Below are 23,188 nucleotides of genomic sequence, written 5' to 3'. Positions count from 1 at the left end.
TTTTCTTTCTCTTGTAGATGCAGAGGTACACATGGGGAATTCAAGTAAGTAACTATAAGTTAGAAAGTAAAAAAGAAATTGATCTAAAATGATATTGTGGAGAAACTTCCCTTTCGTTACCTCCCCCCTCTACTGCTTAGCTTTTGGAAATAGGTGAAAATACTATCTTATGTCTACAGAACCAAGCTGGGACTGCTGACCTATGGCCTAATTTAAGGAAGTTCTAAGAGATGTTCTTGGAAGTGCAAATTTCAGAGTTAGGATTACTAGTGCTATGTAGGAAATAATCAGATGCAATATAATCTTTAAAATGGGCAAACAATAAATCTAAAGAAAATCAATAAAATCTTCGGGTCTATGTTCTTGTGTGTTCATGTGTATGTCCTTGTATGTGCTTATGTGTCCATATTGTTTGCATGATGCATGCAGTGTAGTTAAAACCAGTTGTCAGCCTGACTGCAGTCTTGGGTTGCCTCTATGCCATATGCAGCTTTCTTTGGCAGGCATTGCACATTACTGACACTTCTACCTATTGTCACCATTGCAGTACTCACTTGACGCCCACAGCTGCACTGTGCAACTCCCATTCGAAGCCTTTTTGCAGGAACTTCCATTCTGCAACTCACTGGCTGATCATCTAGGTGTTTGAAATCTTCCTGGAAATAGCCACCACTATGTAACTCTTGCAGTCTGCCACAGCCAGAAAGCCAGTATTGTGTCAGAGCACAGATGTTTATTGCTGTTCCTGGTCCCATCTAGTCCATGGCAATTGCTGAACACAAGAAATGGAATCCTGGGGCCCTACAAGCTTCCCTGGAGCTCCATTTCATTCTTTCTTTTCTTTTCATTTTTTTTTTTAATTTTACATATTGGCCCCAGTTCCCTCTCCCTCCCATGCCTCCCGTCCCTCCCTCCTGTGCCATTCTCCATCCACTCCCCAGGGAGGGTGATGCCTTCCAGGAGGGATCATAAAATCTGTCAAGTCTTTTGGGGTAGGGCCTAGGCCCTCCCTCGTGTTTCTAGGCTAAGGGAATATCCCTCCATGGGGAATGTGCTCCCAAGTCCTTTCGTGCACAAGGGATACATCCTGGTTCCACTGTCAGAGGTCCCATAGACTGCCCAGGCCTCCTAACCAGGGGGTCTGGGTCAGTCCAACGCTGGTTTCCCAGCTATCAATCCGGGGTCCATGAGCTCCCCCTTGTTCAAGTCAGATGTCTCGGTGGGTTCCCCCAGCCTGGTCTTGACCCCTAGCTCATCATTTCTCCCTTTCTGTAACTGGATTCCAAGAGTTGAGCTGTGGGTGTTTGTTTCTGTTTCCTGGAGCTCTATTTTGCAATGAGTCTACAATAAAAAAGTCTTTGAAACACATCCGTGTTTCTACACTTAGCATTTGCTGATTTCTCAGGAGCCATTCATACATTTTTCCTATTGTCCTGATGTTTCAAGTTGATACAAGACTAGCCAGCATAACTGATAAGGCTTAACAACTGTAAACTCCTGGCCCATACCTTTATATAGTTTTTATTTATTTTTCGCTGGTGGGGTGCTAAACTACAGGTCTTTCCAGCCTTTCTAGCCTCACCGTGAATGTGACTGAAAGCAGCCAGTAATTCATTTGATTCTGCAAGACATGTGGCATGGACCCAGATTCATGAACCTGTCAACCTTCATCAGAATGGCTTCCTTTTGCAGTGGATAACAATTAACATAGGCGCCCACAGTGGTCCAGATGCAGAGAATAAGAGACCGAGTAGTTCAGTCTTCAATGAGACATCTGTATCACATCTCCTCCTCCTGCCAAGGATCAAGGATCGATCATTGTAGAAGAAGTGGAAAGATAATGAGGGCCAGAGGTGGTGGGGGAGTGCAAGGACACTGTGCTTTCTGGACATAGCAGGGGAGTTGCACATATGAATTCACAGCAATGAGACAGCATGCCTGAAACCTGCACAGATTCAAGCCAGACAAAATTCCAATGTGGGGCAGGGAGGAGGGCATAAAGCCCACCACAGCCAATGAGCTTCTGGCAATGATAGTTACAGGGAGAATTAGAGTGAAATTTCTTTAAGGGTGCTGCCCCAGATGGGTAGACTGACCTCCAGTGAAGGCCACACAACCAAGAGTATTTGGGCAGCACAAACTGAACTAGAGAAGTTTGAGGGCAAGTGAAGAGGACATAGCTGGGTAGGTTGGGAAGGGGAAACAGATACAGGAGAGGTGAATATGATCAAGATATATTGCACAAAATTATCAAAGAACTAATAAAAATTAAAAAGTAGAGAAAAAAATCAATGTTGGGGAAAGCAGTTCATTGTCTTTAAGATGAGCCATTCATAAAATGCCATGGTGTGGCTAAAGTCTTTGCCATGGTGTTGCTAAGAGAGCCTTTTCTCCAGTTTCACAAACAACCCTTGACCTTCACTATCCACATCGTTATCAGCATTCCTTTGTTCGAAGAAGCTCTCACAAATGTCCCACATTAAGCTCTTCTTAGTATTTATTTGCTAAGATTTATTTTTAATCAAGAATATGTTTACAAGTGTGTGTATCTATGTGTGTGTGTGTTTGTATGAGTATGTACATGTGTATACATGTATATATAGCTGTATGAGTATGTGTAAGTCTGTGTGTGTGTATGTGTTTGCATGTTTGCATGTGTTGGTGCATGCACTAAACAGTGCTGTGGCCAAAAGCATCAGATCCCCTGAGGCTGGAGTTAAAAGTGGCTGTGGGATGCCTGTCCTGGGAACTTGGGAGATGAACTCAGATCCTTTAAAAGAGCAGTATGGATGAACTAAGGTCCTTTAAAGAGAAGTGTGTGCTATTAACCATGGAGCCATCTATCCTTCCCTTTTAATAGCATTTTAGGATTTCTCAACCTTGTCCATCCAGAACCCTCCATACTCTTCCCATAAATCAATCCCAAAGGCTCCCCCACCTCTTCAAGTGAATGATAGCAGCCCTCTCTTCAGTACCAACTTTCTGTACTTCTCAGCTAGTCAACTAGGTGATAAAGAGAAAAGGATTGTGCCTACATAGTTCTGAAGCTGTGCAGGTGTCCAGCCTTACATGGGTGTCCTGATGCTTTGGGCCTCTACTAATGATGCCAGATGGTGATGTGTGGAGTAACTGCTTATACCAGGAGCCAAAAGGCAGAGGGAGAGGGAGGATGGGCCAGTGTTCCATAAGCACCCTTCCAGGGTGTGGTGGCTAATCTTGGTTGTCAACTTGACTGAATCTGGAGTCAACTAAAACCCAAGCCACTGGGCAACCCTGTGAGGGACTCTTTGAATGGAATATTTGAGGAGAGAGAACTACTCTAAAAATAAATCTTGGCCACACTGTCTGGTGGCAGCCCACATACAAGGACACGGAAGAGTTTTTCTTTTTTGCCTGCCTTCCCTCACTCTCCACATCAAATTCATCTGTTCTGCTGCTGAGACATTCCTCTGTGTACTGAAGACCAGCCACTCTTTAGGAACCAAGCTGGACTCCAGCACCAGGTTGGGATTCTGAGTTGTCCAGTCTTGTGCACTAAACAACTGAGAGCTTCTTTGCATCAGAAGACAGCCACTGATGAACCACCCAGACCATAAGCCACTCAAACAAAACGCCTCTAAATATATGAGTTTCTTTCTGAAATATGTATAGGGAATGCCATCAATGACCCAAGGACCTCCAATTCTGCCACCTCCTAAAGATTGCAACACCTTGAAAACACCACTATAGGGATCAAGACCTTAACACATGGCCTATGGGGACACTACCCATATTCAAACTGTAACTTCATTTTCTTATCCTCTCTAGACTGGTTGTGCTTTAAAAATATTATCCAATGACTATCCTTTCTGGTGTTTAAGCCTCTGTGCAGTTTCCTCGGTGTGTGTGTGTGTGTGTGTGTGTGTGTGTGTGTGTGTGTGTGTGTCTGTGTCTGTGTGTGTATGTGCATTAGTGCAGATACATATAGAGGTCAATGTCATTCTTCAGTAGCCACCTATTTGTTTTGTGAGACAGGATTTTTCACAAACCAGTGATTCACTAATTAGGTTAGGCTAGCTATACAGAAAACTCCAGGGATCTTCCTGTTTCCATTTCCTTGGGGATAGGGTTACTTACGTACCAACATATCCAGGTTTTTTATGTGGGTGTTAGGGATTATCCTCCTTCAAAGGCTCTTGCCCACTGAGGCATCAGAAGCTAGAGAAATCCTGCCTCAGAAGAATGTGGAATGTGAGGACTCCTGAAAGTTGTCTTCTGAGGGCAAAGTGCACACACGTGCATGTCATACACACACACACACACACATACACACACACACACATACACACACACAGAGTACACACACACAATAGGCATGCACACACACACACTTTATTTCACCATTTATTCTTCTCACTCATTTTTTAATTTCATAGGTAAAGTATTTTCCCTTCCTAATAACAGGATGCTAGGCTAGAAGGTCCACAATCCAACGACTGCTGTTACCAGGGAAATTGCACAACTGAGAAGTTGCTAAGAGTTGTGCTTCGCCTAAACCAGAAGGCCAAGCGCTATGTAAAAGAGGCAGCAAATGTGACTCCAGCTGGTTTTCCCACAGAGGAATCTGGGTCAGAGTTCCCAGTTGTTTTTAAAAAGTTTATTATTTATTTATTTATTTAATGAAATCCAGTCTAAGGGGGTTATATTAATTGGACTTTGAATCACTGGGACACAATAAGGGGACCTCATTTTGGCTCACTGTTTCAGAGGTGTTAGTTCATCATGGTGAGGAGGAAGTGGTCAGGGAGCAGAGAAAGAGACACAGAAAGAAAGCCAGGGCAGGCTTCTCCCACCTGTGACCTTCCTCCCACTAGTCCCTGCATCCTGTTGTTCCTCTATCTCAAAATCATCCTTACATTTTGAATCCATCAATGGATGATGCCATTATTAAGTCAGAGCCTCCTGGTCTGATTGAAATGCTACACCATGCCGTCTGCCTTACTAATCCCTTAGATATTCATTTTACTCTGTGTGTGTGTTGCCTATATATACATGTGTGCACTGTGGGTGTGCCTAGTGCCTCCAGAAACTGGAGTTCCATATGTTTGAGAGCTGCCATGTGGGTGCTGGGAAATGAACTCAGGTCCTCTGGAAGAGCAGTCAGTGCTCTTAACCATGGAGCCATCTCAACAGCCCTCTCTTATGTGTTCATTAATCCAAAAGATTGAAACCAAGGTTAACCATCATAGGAATGTTGAGAGACAAAATGACAAGGTATGCTTAGAAACTAAATTGGCTTCCACTTGCATTCTAGTGTTGGACAGTATTTTATTCTAAAAATAATCTGAAGGCTCTCCTTCAGGGTGTTGGGGAACAGCTTGTTTATATAAGGAATCAGAATGGAAGTCATCAGGTAACTGTTAACATTGAAACAGAACAGCCACATCTGGGGTTGGGAGACAGGACTTTAAGAACAACTGTAGTTGAAGCCCCAGTGGAAAATTAATGTACCAGATCCACTGCAACAGTACAAAACCTATACTCTCAAACCAAGGCACACCTCTAGAATGCATACATGCTCCTGCTTAATTTTACACATTTACTTTAGCTTCATGTGATGGATTGTTTTGGTGACAACGTGCCACAAATTAGAATCAACTGAGTAGGGAGCCTCACTGGTTTGACTGTCTTAATTTATATGAAAGAAGCTACCTTAAATGTGGGCAGAATTTTTGGTAATTACCCCCCCCCATTAAAAAGGGGAAGGGGCAGAACAGAAGAAAGATTATTTTCCTTTAACTTGATTGGCCTTCCATTTTCCCCTTGCCACTGACCTTGCAGCTTCTGATTCCTTCCCTGATAGCAAAAACCAGTTATTTCCAAGTTTCCATTGTTAACAGAAGATTCTCCAGACACCTTCCAGGTTTTGGGTGCCACACTGGGACTTCTGAAGTACCCAGCCTTGTGGACAGACCATCTACCCGGCCATTTATTTTTTTCAGTGTGAGCCAGCCACTGTAGTCTGGATGGTGAGGTAACCAGCTTCCATGATGGAACAATTACTGGGCTATCAACCCCTCAGGTATTCGACAACTTATTATCTTAATATAAGCTGGTTTCATAGATTATTTATGTATGTCTTCATCTTTTCAGGTCTGTTTCTCTAGAGAACCCTGGAAAACACACTTATTAAATGAAATTTATAGAGGGTCATTATTTTGAACTAGGCTCTTGTCTCAGAGATCTAGGAGATTAGACCAAGCTGGAATGGAGTTCTTCATGCTCAAGCCACTTAATCAAACTGACTTTTGAAATACCCCACCCTTTACATAAAAAAAAAAGAAAAGAAAAGAAAAAGGACAACATCCAGTTAGAACAGGTAAATCCTCTCTGAATGCAACATCGAAAGCACCCATCTTTTTTTTTTTTTTTTTTTTTTTTTTTTTTTGGCCCTTTCTTCTAAGGTTCATTTCCTTTCGACTGATACAGCCAATCCCTACTGCTCACCTTCAGGGAGCTCTTGTATTTCATAGAATGCGTTGCTACGGCCTAGATTCTTGAGTCATAATTAGCCAATTTGATATTTAATTTGTTTTTGTTTTTGTTGTTTTTCTTCCTATCTATATCTTCATCTTGTCAGTATTGAAACATCTATGTAAAGCTGGTTCGGTCAGATCATAACCTTTTTCTTTTTTTAATCTTCATAAACAATTGCTTCTTTAATTTACCAAACTACACATATTCTTCAATTTCCAGATTTTATGCAGATGCTAACTCTTCAATGTTACATGAAAGGACTTGTTCCAGGGAGGCGAAAATAGCAGCAGATTGATGAATGTTAGAGCCACAAGCATGGGACAAATGCGTCTGCCATTAACTTCAAAGGAAACGTCATCGATCTTCCTTCAGGCCGAATGTCACGGGTCCTATGCACGAATCCCGTACACTTGCGTGGCGGGAAGAAAGTGGGCAGGAGAGCGCGCTCCAACCGAGAGCATTTAGAAGGGCGGCCCACAGCGCCAGGTTAGTCCCGGACCACTTGGCCGGGGGGGCGGGGCTCGCGAGCTGTGACCACGTGACCACGGAGGCCGAGCCGCTCCAGGTCGCGCGATCCGCCGTCACATCAGCTTATGGCGCAGGCTGCTGATTGGCGGGCTGCCTGCAGGTGGGCGGGGTTCTGCTGAGCGGGCGGTGTCTCCGGCTCTCCAGCTCCTGCCCCCGCTGGTGTAGCGGCGGCCGCAGACTGAACGGCTCCGGCCCTGCAGGTAGGTTTCCTGTATAGGCAGCTGGACACCCGCGAGTGGGAGGACCAGTGAGCTATCGCGAGGGATCCTCATTTTCCTGGGAATGGGAAAGCATCCTCCGCACAGGTGTGGCGGTCCCCGCTAGAGGCTCAGGTGGTTTGGGGTGGTGGCCGGGTGGGCACCTTGGGCCGAGGGGCCTGTAATATGGACAGGGCTATTACGGGGCAGAGAAGGACACCGACCCGGGAGAGCTGGGTCCCCGCCAGTGCTGGAGGTTGCCTGTTGTGGATCCTACATTCAGGGAGAGATGGGGAACGCTGGTGCTTTGCTTTGCGACGTGCTTCTCCGGGAGAAGAGATCAGGTTGAGGACCTGGGTCTGACAATTACTGTGACCTAGTGAAGGTGGTGGGCCAGTAGTCGCTTCGATTTTGAAAGTGCGTACTTAAGCAAAAAAAAAAAAAAAAAAAATGTACACTGGTTTCCCGGTTTTATTGCCAAGGTGGTCCAAGTGAAAACATGGCCTCATTGGAGAAGTTACCAGTTTGGAAAATTATTCCGGTCAAAACTTTGTGGGTTAGCTGAGCGCGTCACCATCAGTTGTTCTGTTAAAATGCTTGCTGATAACAGCCTTATGACCCTTTATTTATTACTGGGATTTTGTGTGAGTGTGTTCATTATGTAATATATAGTGTGAAGACCTCAGAATTCCTTATTCATATGTGTGATTTTAGAGAGGTAACAATATAGAGCACTAGGCTTTACATCACATCCACTACTTCTTACAAGGATATTTAAGTTATCCCTGCCTTCACTGTCCTGTATGCTAAGGTTATACAACATATACTTTATAGACCTGTGAGAGTTAGATGGGAGAACCTCTCCATTACCCCCCCCCCACACACACACATACACATGTGTAAAAGTCAGATGAGATGTGGTATGGGTAATCATAAGAGCTCAGGAGGCGGACGCAGGAAAATTGAAGTTCCAGGCTACATGGCAAAGACCCTGGGGTGGGGATGGGGGGTTAATAATATGCAGACTTTTAGAAAAATATATGAATGCTAGCCATTGTTTCTGTGCTTTTTCTTTTACTGAAGAAAAATAGTTTTAAGTCATCTAGGTGTAATACTGTATTTATTTACTTATCTATCTGATGCTGAGGAAGGAACCAAGGCTTTGGACATACTAGCCTGGAGAAATATCACTGAACTACAGCCCCCGCCTGTTTAATTGATAGTCATGTTTTGAAGGGAAAAAAAATGCTGTTTCTGCAAAGGCAGTATAAGATTTCATGTGAACTTTAGTTTCAAGCAGTAATGCCTGGTTAGCTGAGAGTCCACAGAGCCTCTGACTTTAAGGGATTTAACTCTTAAAGTTACATAAAAATTGTATGAACATGTGGGTGTTTTATTACTGTATACCAGTGAAATTGGATGTTTTTGAGTGATCGGGGGCATATATGATGGATATCAGAATACATTTAATGTAAATTAATTTTTCATGTCAAAGTTAAAGAAAACATTTGGGATTCATCCCATAAGCAAAGGGCTAAGCCTCTTAGTATATAAGATCCTAGCCGGGCGTGGTGCTACTTAGAAAGTTGTGGAGGGTGGATGGCTTGAGTAATGGACGTGGAGGGAGAGGAGGAGAGGTAGCAGAGATTTTTAATGAAGAAACTGAAACATCAAAGGGAAAGTGAACAAAGGGTAAGTATCCAGACTATCTACAGAAAAAGTGCAATTTATTACACTATATGAAGCTCTGCTCAGTATCAGTCAAGGTAGCTAGGAATTAAATATGCACCAAGAAGTCTTCTCTTTCCTATTGAGTTCAAGACACAGATCCCGGGGATTCTGGAGAAACAGGTACTGCCCTCCATCATTAGAGTACACACAAAGCAGTTCCATACCTATGGAGAGTAGCTGAGCAACCTGCCCCAGGTTACACACACAGTTTCTCCTTGAAAGCATCTTGCTTGTAAAAGTATACTTAATACTGGAGCAGTCACTGCCATAAAGCCTGAAAGCCCTGAGAACCAAACAATTGTTTTTGTTTTTGCCACAGGTTCAGCACTCGGACTCATCCGATGACAGGTTCTGACTGACGTACACCTGTTGTTTCTTGGGTTACATACCAGGTATTCCTGCCTGTGCCTTCTGGCAGTGTTTTGCTTTTCTGTTGTTTTGTTAACTTTTGACTTACTTCTGTGTGAAAATATCAGAAGTAGATGAAGAGAGCTTGCTGGGTGACAGTAGAGTTGAAACTGCTGTCAGTACTGCACTGGCCAATATTGAGGGTACTGCTGGTGTGTGGTTTCTGACACATCATCCTGAAACATAGTTGGGTAACTAATGCCACTCGTGACTTTTGGACTGGCAAAGAAAATAGTTGAATTTTAACTGGGAGTGACGACGACCAAAATATTGTCTAGGGGGGGAAAATGAAATACCATGCTTGACAGTAAAAAAGTAAATAGGTGTCACTAGTGGTTGCGTTGATCATGAAACCAGATGACATAAATGCAGAACGGTTAATGCAAATAGCAGCATTAAGAATGAATGAAAAGCTTAGAGATGGAGAACAGTGAAAGTTATCTGAAAGTCTGGTGAGATGTACATGGGAACTTTCCTTCTGCCTAGAAAACTCTTGCACATTCTCCTCCTTGACTTCATGTCAGCATTTTCTTTTTCTCCAGTGTATCTTCAAGACAGCCTTTCTCACCAAGCAATGTCATGCTTAGAAAAGCAAGTGTTTATATTATATACTGTCCCATACTTAGCATAGGCCTGGCCATCATAATGTCCTAGAATAGTTCATCCATAAAGAACTAGTCTCAAAATTGCTTACCGTGCAAAATAGTGTTGGTAGATCAGCATTAATAAATGTTTGGAGAGATGGCCTTCGCAGTTGCATAGGACCCAAGTTCAGTTCCCATCAGACAACTTACCATCACCTGTAACCCCAGCTCCAGGGGAGACAGAATCCTCTTCTGGCTTCTGCAGGTACCTGTGTTGTGGCATATATTTAGGCATACATATCCACATAAATTAAAATAAAAAGAAATCTTTAAAAAGAAATGTTTACCATGTGAGCAGGCAGTAATAAACCAGAAGGTAGTTGGAATATTTTTCTTTCTCTGTGTGCCTGTATGTGTGAGTGCATGTATGTGTATGTGAGTGCATGTGTGTGTGCATGTGAGGGTCAGAGAACAACTTCAATTGCTGTCCTTTGGTGCCTTCCATCTTGTGTTTGAGATAGAGTCTCTCAGTGACTTGAGATTCTCCTAGATAGACTGAGCTAGCCAACCAGGAAGTTCCAGAGTCCTCCTGTGTCTCCCTCCCATCTTGTCTTCAGTGGGATTATTTAGACACAAGCTACCATGCCCTGCTCTTCACATGGGTTCTGGGGTTCCAAATTCAGGCCCTTTGGTTTGCAAGGCAGGCACTTGGCTAACTATGCCATCTCCCCAGCCCAACTGAATGACATTCTAACACAAAAGACAGTGGTACTTAATCTCATCAGGCCATGGATAACTCAAGGGAGGCTACCCTGGAAGAAATGCTGCACATTGATCATGTTACTTCTGGTGGCATCATTGGGAAATGACTGGAAAGTTATTAAACAAGTATACCTGAGCATAGTATGACAGCATGAATGACTATGTTGTGAACCTTTATGGGAAAATTGCTAAAGCAATTTGTGGTAATAGCTAAACCTTAGGGTGATAAATAAGGGAGAAGAAATCTTACTAAAGGTATCTTGCTATGTTGCTCCAACGCTTGGGAATCCTGACCTTACCATGTGATTAATATCTAAATTTTTTTTTTTTTTCCGAGACAGGGTTTCTCTGTATTGCTTTGGAGCCTGTCCTGGCCTCGAACTCACAGAGATCTGCCTGCCTCTGCCTCCCGAGTGTTGGAACTAAAGGCGTGAGCCACCAACGCCTGGTGATTAATATCTAATTTGAACACTGTATGTCATGAAGAAGTCAGTCTAGGGATGACCTAATCAGTACTCTCTTCTGCTGCCAAAGGTGGCACCTGGGGAAACTGGTGGCCAGGTCTGAGCTGCATGAAGCTGTTCTTAGTCCAAAAACTGTACATAGAGCTTTTCTGAAACATTGTAGAGATGTGAGGAGTGAATTGCTACACACTTGTCCTGCAGGGGCTGCGATGGACCTGGTTCTCAACATTGCCGATCACTACTTCTTTACTCCATATGTATACCCAGCCACGTGGCCAGAGGACAACATCATCCGACAAACTATTAGTCTCCTAATTGTCACAAACCTGGGTGCTTATATCCTCTACTTCTTCTGTGCAACCCTGAGCTATTATTTTGTCTATGATCATTCATTAATGAAACATCCACAGTTTTTAAAGGTAAGAGATTTTCTAGCTTCTGTTACTTTAAATAATAATGCTATAATGTACTTGTGAATTTTTCAGTTAAACTGGTCGTATGTAAATAGAGCTTTTGAAAACAGCCCCCTGAAAGGGTTGGATATTTTTATAAGGGTTAATCACCTCTTTCCTTTGTGTATTCTAAATAATACGTGGATCTTGTTTTCTGTTAGCCTGGAAATCTTACTTCCCCATGTATATAGATGAGAATTACTTTACTGATATTGATGAATAAATGCATGTGTGTAGTTATTGTGCTTATGTAAATGTTTTACTCTCTGGCTTTTGGCAGCTGAAAGGTATTTTTACCATGTGTGTTTTTCCATGGCTGAGCTGAGGATTCAAGTCCAGCAACTTGGAACTGTGACTGCCACTGGTATTTGTCAGATAGTCCCTAGACTGAAAGGAGCTGGGGAAGGAAGTTCATTTAAAGATTATTCCATAAATAGAAACAGCATACAGATTTGGTGAGAAAGGTGGACTTCAGAAGTGAAGGTACTTTGCTATTGCCTTTGGTAGATATAAAGGAACACTTTTCTCGTACTTTCCTGTGTATTAAAATTTCCACAGGAAAAGTTTGGAAGTCGGCTTTTTAGTATTTAAGTGGTCCCAGGAGAGTGTACTCAACAGCTAGGAGTGTATATTTCTTCTTCAGAGCACCCGAGTTTGGTACCCAGTACCCATGTTGATGGCTCACAACTTCCTGGAACACCAGCTCCCTGGCTGGGGTCTTCTGGCCTCTGCAGACATTGCACTCCCATGACATGCACATATTTACACACACACACACACACACACACACACACACACACACACACACAGAAGCACACACGTACATATATACATATTTAAAAATAAAATGTGAAATAAAATCTGAGGAAAAGAAAGAGAAACTTGAGGGCTAGGACTTTAGTTTGGTGGTAGAGTTCTTGCCTGACATGAGCCAGAGTCCAAGTACAGACAGAAAATATTTAAAAGTCCATCCCCAATCAACTTTATGGCAGTTTTGTTGGACAGATGTTGTGACTTTCAAATAACTGGAACTTTTATCTTCAGAATCAAGTCTCTCGAGAGATCATGTTCACGGTCAAGTCTTTGCCTTGGATAAGTATCCCCACCATTTCATTGTTCCTGCTGGAGTTGAGAGGTTACAGCAAGCTCTATGATGACATAGGAGACTTCCCAAGTGGTGAGCAGCTACTGGGAGGGTCTAAGTACAAGTTAGTAGAACCCTTTCTGTTGCTTGTTCTTTTGTTTTTTATTCATGTGTGTGCATGTATATTCATGCATGCAACAGGTCAGAGGGCTACCTCAAATGTCATCTTCAGGAATACTCTTTACCTCCTGGGAATTTTGTTGTTCATTTTTTGCACAGTGAGGGGAGAAGGTGTTTGGTGGGTTTTTTTTTTTTTTTAGACAAGTCCTCAGTAGGTAGCTCTGGCTGGCCTGGAGCTTACTTAAATAGAGCAAATACACAGAGATCTATCTGCTTGCCTCTTCTTCCCAAATGCTGGAGTTAAAGGCCCCGTCTAGACAGTTTTTCTCATTTTCCTGGAGTTTACCAGCTGGTCTAGACTAGCTGGCCAGCTAGCTCCAGTCTGTTTCTACCTCTTTACCTCGCCAATGTTGGGTTTCTAAATCCACATCCCCACATCCAGCATTTTTGTTGCTGTTGTTGTTGTTGGGGTTTTTTTTTTTTTTGGGTGGGGGTTTCCTAAGGATCAAACTCAGGTCCTCATGTTTGTGAGGCAAGCACTTTCCTGATTGAGCCATCTCCCCAGACTGCCTGCCTTCCTCCCTTCTCCCCTTTCCTTTTTTGCCTTCCTTACCCCATTTCCTCCCTTTTCCTTTTCTTCTTTCTGGACAGGGTCTGGCTACGTAGCCCAAGCTGGCTTTAAATTTGCAAAGTGGGCCTTCATGATTGTCATACGGTTAACTTTCTTTAAAGCACCAAGATGCCTTTTTCTTCTTTCTGCCAAACTTCCCAGGTGTTTGACTGTTGTGCTTTTTTTCCATTCCTGTCTCACCACATGTGGACTTTCTTAACTTCACTCTCATTTTTAAAGTCAGTTTTGGAAGACATGGTGCCTAAGGGAATACTGATCAGGATGGGCCCTTGTATTTATTTCAAACTGAAGGGAAAGTAATTTCAGTAATATGTGAGTTACTAAAAGTCACAGTAACTGCCCTGCTGCCTAGAAACTAGAGGCCATTTGTCATTTGTTCATATGTCTATCTTGACTTCCCTCTCATCTGTGCCTACCTACTTCCTTGATTACATGGCAGAAACGAAACACTGTGTATGCAGTTTGCATTCTGATGGTTTTAGTACATGTGGTCATTGTTTCATATCTGTAGATATATTCAAAGTATATTAGTTATAGTAGTTCATTGTGTCTCTGTCCAGAATTAAGAAATTGACTCCTACATTTAGAGCTTTAGATTTTCTATTTTTAAAGGTAGTCTTGCAGCGACATGACCTCTATGCAGTTTTGAAATTCCTTCAAGATCTGTTCCTGACATCCAGAATATAGGAAGGCAGAGTAGTGTTCATTGAGATTGACAGGTGCCAGCAGCACTTGGCAGCTCTGCCCCGTCTCATCCCACTGCTTTTCTTCAGCAACTCTGCAGAGTAGATCTTGTTGCTGGGCTGCTTTTAGGAGGAGCATATTAGGGAAGAAAGCATTGAGAACCTGCCTATGTGCTCAGCTAATAGATAGTGGGCTTAGGCTTGAACCCTAGCTTGCCGGATACCAGAACTGTGCTCTCAAAGTAGGAGGTGGTTAATTACAAGAGGCTTTGACAATGAATGAGCGAATGAGCAAAATCAGGAAGAGGGCATTCTAGATATGTTGGAACAGTGTGAGCCCGAGTCAGTGATAAGATGCCACAGGCACAGGGGGAGGTTGAGTGCATCAGCCTGATTGGAACAAAATCTCAGGAGGACGAGGCTGAAAATATTAAAAAAGGACTCACTATGGGATCTCTAGAGTGAAAGTATTTAGTGGAAAATTAAGCTCCAGGCAAGGAGGTAGTGCACAAAGATAGGATTTAAGAATGCTAATATAAAGAAAGCAGTAAGAATGTCCTTTCTCATAGACATCTTTGTAGTTTAATTAAGTAATACTTGTACTGGAAAGATAACTCAGCCGTTAAGAGGCCCTGAGTTCAGTTCCCAGCACCCACATTGGGTGGCTCACAACTGCTAGAAACTGTAGCCACAGGGGAACCAGAGCTTTCACATGCACAAGCACATGCGCATGCACACACATAATTCAGAATAATAAAGTTAGTAGCTGGGTGGTTGTGTATCCCTTTTATCCCAGTAGAGTCGGGCAGCTCTGAGTTTGAGTCCTCTGTAGTCTACAGAGTAAGTTCCAGGACAGCCAGAGCTACACAGAGAAAATCTGTATCAAAAAACAAATAAGCAAAACTAATAAAGTTAAGTCATAAAAAAGAAATGAAATATTTTATGGACAATTTTTATGTTTTTTTTTAATACCAGCTCAAAATTTAATTAAAATTACAAAATAGTGAAAGTTAGGCCATTCCAAGCTGTTAGGTGAGGGGAAGCAGAGATGGAAGCAGTTCTAGGTAGTGAAGGGAGATAACTCATGCTTGAGTGTAGATCCCCTTTGCATTTATGTGGACATGTGGAAAGGGAACACTAATTCTGGAGAGGAACTTTGACTCTTGTTCTGTGTGGTTTCTCTTAGGCTGGATTCATCTCATTGTTAGCGTGGTATCATTCCTGTTTTTCACAGACATGCTGATCTACTGGATTCACAGGGGCCTGCATCACAGACTGTTCTACAAGGTAGAGTCATTTAAAGGGGAAGATGTCACTCATCTCAGTATTATAAAGTCTGTACTCTAGAGTCTAAGATTTTCTCTTGCCTGTATTAAATGCCCAAGAAGCTCTTCAGGCCATTATTCATCATAGGGCCTGTATGTATGTATTTTATTTACCTTGGGGATAAAGAAGGAGTGACTTTGCCAGTTCCAGTTAGGGCATATCTGTACCTAGAGTGGAAGCTAAGTTCATACGTGGCTCTAACCATATCCTTTTCCTCCTCAGCGCATACATAAACCTCATCATATCTGGAAGATCCCCACTCCATTTGCAAGTCATGCTTTTCACCCTGTGGACGGCTTCCTCCAGAGTCTCCCTTACCATATATACCCCTTTGTCTTTCCACTACACAAGGTGGTCTACTTAGGTTTATATGTCTTGGTTAATGTCTGGACAATTTCCATTCACGATGGTGATTTTCGTGTCCCCCAGATGTTAAGGCCATATATTAACGGGTCAGCTCATCACACAGACCACCACTTGTTTTTTGACTATAACTATGGACAGTATTTCACATTGTGGGATAGAATTGGAGGCTCTTTTAAAAATCCTTCCTCCTTTGAAGGGAAAGGACCACTTACTTATGTGAGGAAGATGGCAGAAGGAGAATTCAACAGCCTAGCAGAAAATGGCTGTAAAAGTGAAAAATTGGGCAATGGAGAGTTTACAAAGACTAAGTAGGTTATTGTTCAGTTATTAAATACTTTAAATAAGGAAATAATCTACACAAAGCCAAGATACATAGCAACTAAGTGGTGTCATTTGAACGTCAGCATTGTGTGTCATGCTGAGGAGTAGTCCTGAGGATAAACTGAGGGAAGATGCTGGGAGCACCAAGATTGTAATCTCATGGCTAATGTGTCAGACATTGGTCCAGGGACAACTTGTATCTTTGCAGCCAGCAGATCTGCAGCCTGTACAGCCCCAACAACTTTAAATAAGATAGAAGATAAGCTATGGAAGAAGCTGGTCTGTGTCCTTTTGCCTTAATTCACTCATATTCATTAAGGGGGAAAAATCCATTGTGCTTAACAATACTGAGACTAGCCAAGAAATACTAATATGAAGATGGCTTCTGTTCAGGAGTGGCTGGCCTGCAGTGGTACTGGAGGACTTACAGGACTTTGTTCAAATAGGAACATCAGCCTGAACAATCTAATACATGAGTGGCTATGTATGTGATTTACATATGGCTGGTTAATAAGACTATATTATCTTCTTACACATAAGGCGCCTTACTCTTGGGGGCATTGTCAGATTTTAATAATGAATAAATAAATGGTAATTTTTTAAATGTCAGCTCTTCCATATTCAATCCAGATATGAGATTGTTTAACTAAAGATCTTGATACGTGTCATTTAAAACTACTGTTTAATAAATAAGCCTACAGACACGAACCTGGATAATGCTAAATGTAAACTTGGGGCACCTAGGTGGCACATCTCTGTTTAATAAAGTGGATGCACTGTACTTATGTATTTCCAGGTTATAAAGCTGACTTTTTAAATGAAGGGAATAATTGCCAAATACTTAAGTCTACCTGAGATACACTTTGAAACCTCATCCTTCATTTCTTCTCTCTCTTCCCACTGCCTCTGAAAAAAATAAATAAATAAAATTCACAAACACCCCCATGAAGAAGAGTGGGTGTTGTAAGATAATTGTATTGGTGTAAAGATATTCTATTGGCTATTTATGCAAAAACCAATAAAATTTAATCACGACTGCTATTAACATCTTAAATGTTATAGCACAAACTTTCCTTTGTTTAAATTAGTGTCACTGAAGACATGGAGGTGATGTGGGTTGTAAAACCTGAGAGCATCCCTGATATCCAGGGTCAGATTGATAGATGTGAGTGTTGCTATCAGGATCTGTCACTCAGCAAATCCTTTTCCATTTGCTAGTTGATATTATCAAGTGCTCTGAGGGAGTAGAAGTGGGAAGGGGCTCTGTGTAAGGATCTAGACTTCCTTTTTCCTGGAAGTATACCCACCAGGCCCAGGGTTCTGAATCCATAGACATTACTAAGATAAGGACTAATTGGCATGTTGGATGAATCCAATATCCAGCTCATAGCAGTGTAATGTGGATACAAAAGGATAATATATCAAGAAAGGACAAACCCCTCAAGTGGGATATCTCTGTCACCCATTCTCCCCAAGGCTCTGGGAACATCAAGGAAGAAGACAAGGCCAGGGAAGAATGCTGTAAGGCTGGACATGAGGGGCCATTGTGCAACTGTGTCCGTCTGCACGCCATCCAACCAGTGAACATTCAGCATGGATGGGGTGGAGGGGCTCATAAGTTCCCAGCTCTGACTGTGGGGCTATTGACAGTCGATGGCTGCTAGGAAGGGAGACTCAGCTTGCAGCAGTGCAATCTCTAAGTTGCTTTTGTGCCAATGGGTGGCCCTGTACCTCTGAGGCTAGTGGCAGCTCTGGTTGGACTGTGGCTTATACAGAAGAAGGAAAGAGGATATGAAATTGGGAGATGGAAGGGGGATGTCTGGGAGAAGTAGGGGGTGGGAAATGTAAGAGTGGATATGATCAAAATGCATTGTGTATGTATATGAAATAAAGATTAGCTAAATAAAATTTCAGAGCCGAACCTCGGGCGTTGCTGCTGGGAGCCTTGGAGTTGGGAAGAGTGAGTCACACACAGCAGGTGCCCTTTGCAGTTTGCTTTCCCCATTGCATAAGGGATGAGCCAGTGCTCCCAGTAGGGTCAAGGGCAGAGGATGGTGGCTTCTGCTTCCTGACTGCAGTGATGATCATTGTTGGTTTTCTGTCCTCATCGGGTAGGATGGTGGAGGAGGCCACTTTCCCCTTCACATTGGAGTGTGAAAAGCGTCTAGATGAGTTACAGGAGTGTGTGAATAAAATCAAAAGCAAGGTGTTGCTCATTGTGAATTCTCTTTAATGAGCTAATAGCTAGTGTTTTGTTGCTGTAGCATTCTTTTTTCAAAACATGTCATAAGGCAGTCTACAGTAAAATGTAAAGGAAAATAGAATCCTGCCCCCACCCCCAATAGAATAAACTTCTCAAGGGCAGGAAGTGTATGATCCAGTGTTAATGTTGTTACCATCAGGGCAGGGTTTGGTATCAAAAGAAAATATTCATAAAAACTTGTTTTAATGAATAATTTGCGATGATAGCGTTAAAAATAATTGTCTGGGAAGCAGGATGTAGCCTAACGGTAGAGTGCATGCTTGGCATGGATGAGGCCCTGAGCTTCATTCTTAGCCTAGCAAAAATGTTTTCTTCCTAAATCTCTATAAAGTCGAGTTGAAGATTTTTATTCTAAGTGCAGTAGACTTTTAACAGTCTATTGCAGTCTTTAACTGCTTTCTTTAACAGTGAGCGCCTAAGTTGAGCATATCAAATTCTCCTGAACATGTAACCATTTGTCTTTTTATAATGAGATTTTCTTAAATTTGGTAAGAGAGTTATTAACATGTTGATTCAGTCCCCTGGTCAGACTTGTGTTTGGGTACCTGGGCAGAGTCCCATCACTCAGATGTCACCACGGAACAGTGGTTACAGAAGTTAGTCATTTGACTTGAAGCCATCTGTGCCCTCTTGTGGAGCCAGCTTACATTATAGGTTTTTGTTAATCTCCATTATTTATGTCTATTTCTTTTAATGTTGTGATTTCATTCGGCCATTCATTTCGTGAAAAGTTGACCCCCTAACATGCTACTGAAGAAACCAATGGAAAATTAGTGTATATCCAACTAAGAAGGCAGGCTCTGTGCCCGTGGTTCCTGTCTGCTGCCCCAGCGGTATGCTGCTTGCTTTCCTGCAGTTCCATGCACCTGTAATTGTACAGTTCAGCCTTGACATTTATATACCAATGCCACCACCCCTAGGCAAGACAGAACATGTCCTTCACCAGGGCATGAATTGTCTCCCTCTGCAGTTCCCCCTGCCTCCCTCCCCCGCAACCCCAGCCTCAGATATCACTGATATCTGGGAATAAATTTTGTCTGTTCTAGAATTTCATGTAAATTAAATCAAATGAGATATATGAGATATACTCATGTGTTGAGCTTTTTTTTAAAGCTTAACATGTTTTTACACATGTTCTGTTGTATTTATCAATAGTTCATTCCTTTTAATTATGAGTACTATCCCTATAATGATTTTATACTAAATAATATACTACTATTGGCTACTCTGTGTATCTGTTGGTGGCTATTTGGGTTATTTACAATGTGGAAATATTTTGAATAAAGCTACTACAGACATTTGTGAATAGATCATTGTGTGGGCTTGTGTTTTTATTTCATTTTATTGTTGTTTTCTTTTTTTATTTTGTTTTCTGGAGAAAGGGTTTCTCTGGGTAGCCTTAGCTGTCCTTTCACTTCCTTAATGTCTTATTAGGAAAAAATGTTGTATTTAGGTTAATAGGAGCTTAACAGCCTCTGTCTTTCCTTGTTACTGCATTTCATGTTTGTCCTAAGACACCTTTACCTTCCCCAAAGTATGCCTGGACATCCTGGTACAGTTGGGTTGTTATTTGGGGCTTTTTGTTTTTTGACCAGATCTCACTGTGTGGCCCTCACCTTTTTTCCCTTCTTCGTGATGGTTCAAAGTCCAGTTTCATGGCTGTGACTAAGGTGAGGCACATTGTCCTCCGTTTGGGGTGTGACTTCAAGTGGACTGGTGAGCTCAGGAGTTTCAGTCCATGGTCATGTGGCTTTGTTTGGGCTCTGCTCAGGCAAAAGTTCATGCCAGGGAGCCTGTAGGGAGCAAAACTGCTCCCCTCACTGGCCTAAAAGCACAGAACAAATGCATTCATTTTAGTGACCAAAGGATTTAAGTTGTCAGTTATTTTCTGTAGATTTGATGCACTAGTTTTCAAAAAATTTGTTCCCTTTGTATAAAATACACACACACACACACACACACTAACTTGTTTGAACATTCCCCTTTTAACATGACAACATAGTTATAGTTCCTTAACTCATTATACTACTGATTGATGTTTCGTTTTGTATCTAATTTTTGATCAGTCTGAAAGGGATGTTTCTGGCTGTGTTTACCCATGTTGTATTGTGCAAGTTGACTGCACCATGGGCTCTGGATGCTTCACACAGGCGCTTTGCACAGTGCATGCCCATGCTGTGAGTGCCAGCAAACATGCTTGAAACACTTCAGGTCAGCGTCTAGCTGACTGTGCCTTATGAACCACAGTGTTTGCAAGGCATACAAAGCCTTCTGCTCTTACACATGATTGTCTATGGAAAGCAAAGACATTCAGTGTTTTTCTACTATCAGTCCTCAGCATGTGAATATCAAATTAGTATGTCTTTGGGTTGGCTTTTGTCAAAATGCCTGATTCAAAAGTTGCTGTTTGATATGCTGACTTGAGTCATAAAGATTGTGAAATGAATTGAATTTGGACTTGGGATTAGAGCAGAATACTAACAATTTCTGAAACGGCCCTGAATGTACTTGGACTGGGTATTCTGTGTTTATGATTGTAGAATCAAATGATCAGGGCTGAAGAACAGGCTCAGTGGCTGAGTGCTTACAGCTTTTCCAGAGGATCTGAGTTCGGCTCCCAGCATCTATGCTGGGTGACTCATAGCCATCTGTAACTCTAGCTTCAGGGAATCTGATACTGTTCTGGTCTCCTAAGCATATGTGGCATATGCTCATAGACACACACCCATGCACAAAAATAGAATCTGTAAATAAAATCAAAATATCAGCCAACTTTGTAACTTATCATAGATGCCTCTGGAATCAAATTTTCAGCTAAGATGTAATTTTCTATGTAAAAATAAATAGGTACACCCATGTCATTAGTATAAACATTTGCTTTCTTCTTCAATAAATGGAAAAAATTCTATCTAAACTAACAATTGTTCTAAACCAGCAATTGTGTTAAGTGAATTTCTTTATGGTATATTATCATCAGATACAAGGTTTGTGTGCCTATTTTATATGCCTGTAAACTCTAGGCCACATAAGGGTTCTCTGGTAGAAAGGGGCAACAAATTGAGAAGCTTGGCAAGTCCTGAGTTAGTTCACATCCTAAAGTGAGGTCAGTGCTATAAACAGCAGAAAACTAGCAGAGATCTGCCCCTCACCCGTTCCCTGCCCTCCCGAGAACCCACACTCTTCTCTGGAGGGTGAAACATTCAAGACACCATTCAGGAGGTAAGACCAGGTCTCCAGAACTAAGAAATAAAACTCCATTTCAGACTTTACTCAGAGTAAAACTAAGAGTGACATGTGCCCATGATCCTAGAACTAGGAAGATAGAGGCAGGAGGATCAGATCATCCTTCAAGATCATCCTTCACCATATAAGGTGTTTGTGGCTAACCTGGTATACATGAGACTCTATCTCAAATAATTAAAAACAAACAAACAAGAAACCAGCCAACACTCCAGATATATTGTGGAAGGAACACAAGCAGACTAAGGTTTCAGCTTCAAGATTCACTGATTTTTCTTAGTTGCTTATCTTTGGATTCATTAATTTTTCTCTCCCCCCTCCTAATTATTTTGCCTTTCAATTGTGGATTTCCCTCTTTTCTCCTTAAAATGTAGGCTCAGATCCCTGGTTTCTCTCTCTCTCTCTATCTCTCTCTCTCTCTCTCTCTTTCTCTCTCTCTCACTGCTTTTATAAATATAAATATTTGATGCAACGAAGTTCTCTCAGGACTGCTGTGGCTATGGTTCACACATTTTTGTTCTTGACTTGAGATTTCCATTTCAGTGGGATTTCTCTCTTCTCCCAGAGGTATAGTGGTCATGCTTTGCCTTCTCGTCTTGAGCCATGGCTATGGCTCCCACAGTGGCGTTCCTGGTGGTACCCTGAGGTCTCATGTGAGACTTAGGTGGACATGTGGCAGTGGCCTTCTTTAGATCTTGGGAAGATGAAGCTGCTTAGAAGACACCCCGATTGACTGCTGCTGTTGCCACATCACTTGGCTGGACCCTCCACACCACATTTCCTGTCTCATCCCCTCCAGCTTCTCCAAATTCTCGGCTTGTTCTGTAACACAATAACAGTGAAGGGTCCTGAGGTCTAAAGAGAATAGTCTCACCTCAAAGTTGAGGTTTACTGACGCCAGAGAGATGACTTGGGTTAAGAGTGCTTACTGTTCTTCCAGAGAACTGAAGTCCAGTTCCTGCCACTGAAGCCAGGCTACTTACAACTGCCTGTAACTTCAGCACTGGGGATCTGTGTGCACCTGCAAGAGAATGCTCACACACATATAAATAAAAAAGGTTAAAACAATTTGTATGTTGAGGCTTTCAGGGAATGATTAAGGATCTGTCCAACTAAACCCCAAGCTCCAACGTGTCTCAGGTTCATCTTTCCTTCCTGTCCTGCTCTTTGTCTCTGACAGCCAGGAGCTTTGACATGTCCTGCCCATCCTCACTGCTCTGATCCACACTGAGGAAGAATTTCACACTGAAACAGACTCCAGAGGTCAGCAACTTCAGAACTCTTCTTCCCAGTATTATGGGTTCTCTGACATGACTGAACTTAAAATCATCCAAACACTTTTCCTAAGTAGAAGGGATATTGGAAGTTCATGACAGGCAACAGCAAAACAATTGAAAGTCATCTATGGAGGAGGGCCTGTGAGATGTCTCCCTGGGTAAAGATGCTTGCTGCCAGGCATGGAGACCTGAGTTCTTTGTCTAGGATCTAAGGGGTGGGAGGAGAGAATCAACT

At 42.3% G+C, this 23,188-nt stretch overlaps 1 protein-coding gene across 1 annotated transcript; it reads left to right on the top strand.

Annotated features, from left to right (window-relative positions):
- Nucleotides 1-7,088: 7,088 nt before the first annotated feature.
- Nucleotides 7,089-19,746, top strand: Sc5d (sterol-C5-desaturase). The gene is made up of 6 exons (XM_051197182.1): nt 7,089-7,244; nt 9,292-9,364; nt 11,392-11,609; nt 12,687-12,819; nt 15,347-15,447; nt 15,709-19,746. Exons 3-6 carry the CDS (start codon nt 11,400-11,402, stop codon nt 16,162-16,164), a joined length of 900 nt encoding a protein of 299 aa, XP_051053139.1. The 5' UTR covers nt 7,089-7,244; nt 9,292-9,364; nt 11,392-11,399; the 3' UTR covers nt 16,165-19,746.
- Nucleotides 19,747-23,188: the final 3,442 nt, after the last annotated feature.

Source organism: Phodopus roborovskii, unplaced genomic scaffold (assembly GCF_943737965.1).
Source record: "Phodopus roborovskii unplaced genomic scaffold, PHOROB, whole genome shotgun sequence".
Classification (NCBI taxonomy): domain Eukaryota; kingdom Metazoa; phylum Chordata; class Mammalia; order Rodentia; family Cricetidae; genus Phodopus; species Phodopus roborovskii.
The sequence above is the reverse complement of the archived record's forward strand: the minus strand, read 5'-3'. Positions and strand labels throughout refer to the sequence as shown.